At 36.6% G+C, this 5,733-nt stretch overlaps 1 protein-coding gene across 1 annotated transcript; it reads left to right on the top strand.

The window, feature by feature from the left end:
- Positions 1 to 3,588: 3,588 nt before the first annotated feature.
- LOC105179834 (asparagine--tRNA ligase, cytoplasmic 1) lies at positions 3,589 to 5,532 on the top strand. The gene is made up of 5 exons (XM_011103471.1): positions 3,589 to 3,828; positions 4,308 to 4,532; positions 4,898 to 4,933; positions 5,027 to 5,068; positions 5,431 to 5,532. Exons 1-5 carry the CDS (start codon positions 3,589 to 3,591, stop codon positions 5,530 to 5,532), a joined length of 645 nt encoding a protein of 214 aa, XP_011101773.1.
- The last annotated feature ends 201 nt before the right edge of the window (positions 5,533 to 5,733 follow it).

The raw sequence follows: 5,733 nt of genomic DNA on the forward strand, positions 1-5,733 counted from the left end.
AAACTGGATGAGGGGGGTGTCCTCCATCACCTCCACACCTCCACATCGAGTACCTCTTCATGGTTACTTTATATGCTTCTCTTACTTGTGATTTTCTACTATGGTGAGAGGCACCTCCAAGGGGTCCTCCTGCTATCATGCGTATGACTCCTTTACCCGGGAGGGGGGGGGGGATTCACTAGTCTTAGCTCTATCCCGAAATATAGCCTTATATCCCTCTTTTGGGAAAGATTCAGGACCAGTCACTTTCCCCTCCTTTGGTTTATAGTCCTCTTCATTTTGATAGGGTCCTGTTCCTTGAGCCTTCTCCCAACATAATATTCTTGCAGGTATCTATTTTGGATAAGTCTTTTTATTTCAGTCTTAAGGTGTCGACATGCTTCGGTGGTATGACTGTAGTCATTGTGAAATTGGGGAGAGCTAATAGACCTTTTTCTTCTACTGCCATACGAGCTTGGGTGATGGCACAGTCAATGAGGTGTATACCGAATTCACTTTCTGAAAAGATGGATTTTTGTCACGAAAATCGATTTGAGGTCTCTTGGAAGGGGTCTCATCCTTTCTTTCCTTCCTCTTTTCGCCATGGTTCTCCCTCTTAGATGATTGAGCATCCTCTATTTTGATGTATTTTGCAGTACGAGCTAGAAGGGCATCAAACATGGCTACGGGCTTCTTGGCCAAGGACTTAAAGAAGTCTCCTTCCAAGTGCCCTTGAGAGAAAGTAGTAGCTTAATTTCCTGGGTAGCAGAGGGCACTTCAAATGCAACTGCATTTAACCTATGGAGGTTTTCCTTTAAAGGCTCGTTCTCCTTCTGTCAGACGTAAAGAGACTAAGTTCCATTGCTTGAAGCTTCCGGCTACTGGCAAGCTGGTGTAAAAAGAGAGATCGAAACTTTTGAAAATTTCCTATCATGCCCACGGGCGATTGGTTAAACCATTTTTGAGCTGCCCTAGTGAATGTAGTGATGAAAACACGGAATTTGATCCCGTCCGAATACTTGTGTAGGAGGGCTGCATTCTCAAAATGTGAGAAATGCTCTTGAAGGTCAGAAGTGTCATCATATTCAGCGGTAGCCGGGGTACGAAAATTTGCTGGGAGTTCATCCGCCATCACTGTGTCTGTGAAGGGGATACCCTGCTGCTCTTCCTTGGGGGCTCCTGCAATCTGGTAGTAGACATCTTGGGGGTCTTTCTGTAAGCATTCCAAATGCGCAAGTCATTGTGGAGAGACCTCCTGGTGGGTTACTGGGGGATGTCCAAATCCTCCTACCACTTGTGGTGCGGGAGCAGAGATACCTCCCTAAATGTCTCTTTTTGGGGCGTCCACATCAGATGGAGTGGTTGTGAGAATGGGGGCTAGTATTGTCACTTTTTCCCGAATGGTTGCCGAAACTATACGTTGGATGGCTCCCAGGAGGGCTGGAGATAACTCTCTCGTGGAGGTATTAGAGGAGGTGCTAAAAGAATCAGTATGGCTTGGGAACTCTTTAGAAGCGTGAAATAAAAAATTAAAATGATTCAAAGGGGTGTTCTCTTTAAAAATCTAGGGCATTCAGTGTTTGTCAAAATCAAAATAACAAATATATAAATATGGTAGACAAGTGGCTAGAGGATGAAACAAAAAGCATAGAAACAAAAGATGAAACTTTACCTTTTTGTTTCTATAGTTGAGCAGCAACGTGCGATGTTCCCTTTACATTCTCCCATTCCGTTCACTTGAGAATCCAAACTAGAATTCCTCTAATTTGTCCACACCATACTATGGAATAGATATAGTTATTTTTCTATTGCTAGATAGAACAAAGAGCAAGAAGAAAAACAATTACAAACAAACACTATTGTTTAGTGCTTTTGGATTGTTCTATGTTCTAGCATGAATCAAATTCAATATAGAACAAAAAGGAGAATATTTTGAGAGAGAAATTCAGCAAAATTTCATGGCTCATGTCATGATTATGTTGGATATGTATGTAATTTTGTATATTACATACAATTGAATTCAAAATTCAATAACTACCAAGTTTGTCTCCAAGGCAACCTATACATACACATGCATATAACCTCCAATCATGATGAAACAACCAATAACATTTTCTGAATGTCACCTAACTGCTTCACTTTGCTAGTGAGGTCTTTGCATACGGAGATTAGTTCAGAAAATATCTCTTCCATATATAGCTCTTAAATTTGATTTCACCTCTTCTTCTATTTATGGCATTTGAGAAAACTTTGTGAATCTCTGCGGGATACACTAATTGAGTCCAACCAACTAAAAAAATTGCCTTGTCCAGCTCTGCAATTGTAGAACAATTTTTCATAACTTTCTTTTTTTGGACCAACAACTCTAATAACTGCATTTCTTTGACAAAAACACTTTGGATTTTTATATCTCAAATCCATAATTTCTTCTCTTTTTGAAGTGGATTTTCTAGAATAGCTCATTCTACCCACAAATATTCAGAAAAATAAATAATTTTATACAATTAAATTATAAATATTAAATTGGGCAAATAAAATGAAAAAATAAAAACAGCTTCATACCTGCTTCTGAAGGGGGAGAAATGGCAAAAATAAAAACACAAAACAAGTCAAAAAGGCCTTAGTCCCTAATATAAATCCATAAGGGGGTATTTTGTCCAAAATAATAAAAAATATGGACTTAACCGCAGAAAAAAGACAAGTAAACGCACCAGTCGCGCATTCTTGCCACTTTTCGTTAATTGTTACCATATGGGGTTTTTTTTGCTAATTTTAGAAATAGAAGGGAGTTTTTAACCTATTTCCGAAATACAAGGGGATTTTTAGCTTTTTCAACAAAACACAGGGGGGTTAATGCATTTTACCGAAAAGAAAATTCAAGAATGTGCAATTAATTAACAAATGAGATAAAAGTCAACACGGGCTCCATTAAGGGTATTGTGTTGAAGCGACGAGTATGGTGATATTTAGAAATCTATGATTTTGTGGAAGATTGATTGTTCTACTCTCTACTTGGCAAGACAAACTGTTGTGATGTGATTGGCCTCTTATGATAAGTTGGCATTTGCATAACGTATTGCAACATTTGTGTTTTGAGATTATCTACATATAGGTTATAGATTACATTTGCTGGTACAAATTATTAGCACAATGTTGAGAACATGTTTTTTGAAGTGTCTGACTTTTGCTGCGGACAATAATTGTCTAAGTTTGGGGAGTTTGATAAGCTTAGCTTTACATATTTTAATAGCGAATAATAGTATTTCGTTTTGTGTGGGAGGTAATAACTTCAGAAAGATTGCAACAGTCATTTCCTTCTATTTTTGGTTTATATCTAAAAATTGTCACATTTCTTGATGGCTATCTGAAAATCCTGTGTAAAAGTCTTTATTTAGACTTTATCTGACTACTATTTTTGGTTGGGAGGTGATAGATTCTGACCATGATATTGATTTACCAATATAACTGACAATAATTATTCTAAAAATATTTAAATATTATATTATTATAGCTGTCTTTAATTTTATGGATTATTCCTCTAAGATGACCGTATCAGCAGGGTAAAAAGAACCTCTCAAAGCTACATGAGATATACAATTTGGCTAAGAGATGTTTGGTGGTGGCATTCCGAAGAAGGATGGAAAAATTGGTTATGCTGAAGACTCTTTCGCCAGGCAAGGCAAGCACTTTTTATTGTATCAGAACAACTGTAGGTTGAAACATATGCTTATGTGCTCAGTCGTGTTATATACCTTGAGGACGACATTTCGAGCAGAACACTCGCATACTTTAAGACATCTTGTTGAATTTAGGACGGTAGAACCTGAGATAGCATTTGCTGATATACAAGTGTGTTGATCATAAGTTTTTCTATGTATTGGAACATAATTTTGGGTACACATGAAAAATGCTATATATTCCGCTCCTTGAGAAATACACAAAAATGATCTTATAGGACAAATGTATGCATACTGAAAATTTTTCTCTGTAATATATTGACTAATTGTGTAAAATCTATATGGGTGCTACATATCCTCACTTTGCTATGACCCAGATTCAGTGGGAGTGTTCTAATATTTTTCTATCCTTTTGGATAGGATTAGTTGAGTTAAATCTACTAGTTTTGTAACTTTTTCATTAGATTCTTTTTCCTCATTTATAACTACAGTTAAATAACGAGATTACCAATCAATATTTCTCTGAAAATCGACAGAATAACCATTATGTTGCCCAGAAACTTACGAAGTTTATTAATGGCTATTATTAACCTTTTTAATACTTCCAAGTATGCTCTAGCATAGCACATAAGAGAGTTGACACTTTTCTAGGATGATATGAACTATGCGGAAGCATATGTGAGGTTTCTTTCTCAGTGGTTGCTTGACCATTGCTATGATGATATGGAGTTCATGGCCAAATTTATTGATAAAACTGCCCTCCAACAACTTGAAATGGTTTCAAAATCCACGTTGCACAGACTCACTTACACCCTGGCAGTTGCCATTCTTGAGGAAGCAAAGAAAGTGACGAAGTTTCAAAATAAAGTAGAATGGGTAATTGATTTAGCTTCTGAACTTGAAAGATAATTGTCATATCTTCTATCCATAATCTTCAATTCATCAACTCATAGTTTATACATGATTTATTTCCCCCCTAATTATGATAACAGATACTTGACCGAATAGAAGTTCCAAGCACATAGTATTGTTTGTAACTATCCAAAAGCAATCAAAACCTTCTATATAAAGGTCAATGAAGACAATAAAACTACACATAGTGGCCCTACCAACCATACATTGTTCAGGCGTCTCCTACATATGATGCTGAAGTTTCAGAAGAAGCAAATTGTTGATACCCAAATTACAGTGGATCCTTTAGGACTATCAAATGTTGGTGTGTATTTGAACTCTCTGATCAGCGCCTTGCAACAACTCATGAAGGTGGTTCTGGACAGGTGATTTGGTGAAAAAGGAAGATAGGTGTGTATTCAACTCCATTATTTGCCTCTTCTATTGACCCTGAGCACGACCCTGAACACCGTGTTCAGGTTGTGGTCACTAATGCTTTGAATATCAAGTTCCAAAACAAGGTGAGAGGCCACGGAATAATTGCTTTCTCGCTTTAGTTGTAATTGCAACTTTCACACACTCACATTTATTTGGTTGTATGTGCAAACATTATTCAGTATCAATTGGAGGTTAAGAATTTTGAAGCAGAGAGTAAAAATTTTAAAGGAGAGAAAGAAAAGATATTTTTTGCATGTCATTTGTGTACATACTATACAATTATTCCTAAATACGGATATTACATTTTCTGCATGGCACACCACCATTTCTGTCTTTTTTTGTTTGTCCCATGAATTACTTTTTTTTTTCTCTTGATTAGATTCTTTCCTCTTAGCAGAAGTATATAATATTTTTCTATAGATACTCATGTTATGGCCAATTACAGGCTCAATCATCACATAATGACTCAAGCATAGCAAAAGATGTTGCTGTCAATACCTTCGAGAAATTTGTATATGGTTCACCAATTCTAGATTCAGGATGCTAGCGGAACACATAATCACAAGTAAGAAAGTAACCTGTGTTCCTTGTGCTGCCACGATACTCTTCAAAGAGTTTGAATTTTCTGATAACTTGCAGATGAGACTGTCAAAGAAGGTCTAGATTTCTTCTTTCCAAACTGTATATTAACCACTTTTGGTTGACAAAATGTATATTGACATAAGTATCCTTTAACATATTTATTTTT

The sequence above is a fragment of the Sesamum indicum genome, unplaced genomic scaffold (assembly GCF_000512975.1).
Source record: "Sesamum indicum cultivar Zhongzhi No. 13 unplaced genomic scaffold, S_indicum_v1.0 scaffold00220, whole genome shotgun sequence".
Lineage (NCBI taxonomy): Eukaryota > Viridiplantae > Streptophyta > Magnoliopsida > Lamiales > Pedaliaceae > Sesamum > Sesamum indicum.

Coding starts and splice junctions, on each gene's coding strand:
- LOC105179834 (XM_011103471.1), top strand. CDS start 3,589: ATGTTTGGTGGTGGCATTCCGAAGAAGGATGGAAAAATTGGTTATGCT. Junction 3,829..4,307: donor TAGCATTTGCTGATATACAA/GTGTGTTGATCA, acceptor ACACTTTTCTAG/GATGATATGAACTATGCGGA. Junction 5,069..5,430: donor ATATCAAGTTCCAAAACAAG/GTGAGAGGCCAC, acceptor GGCCAATTACAG/GCTCAATCATCACATAATGA.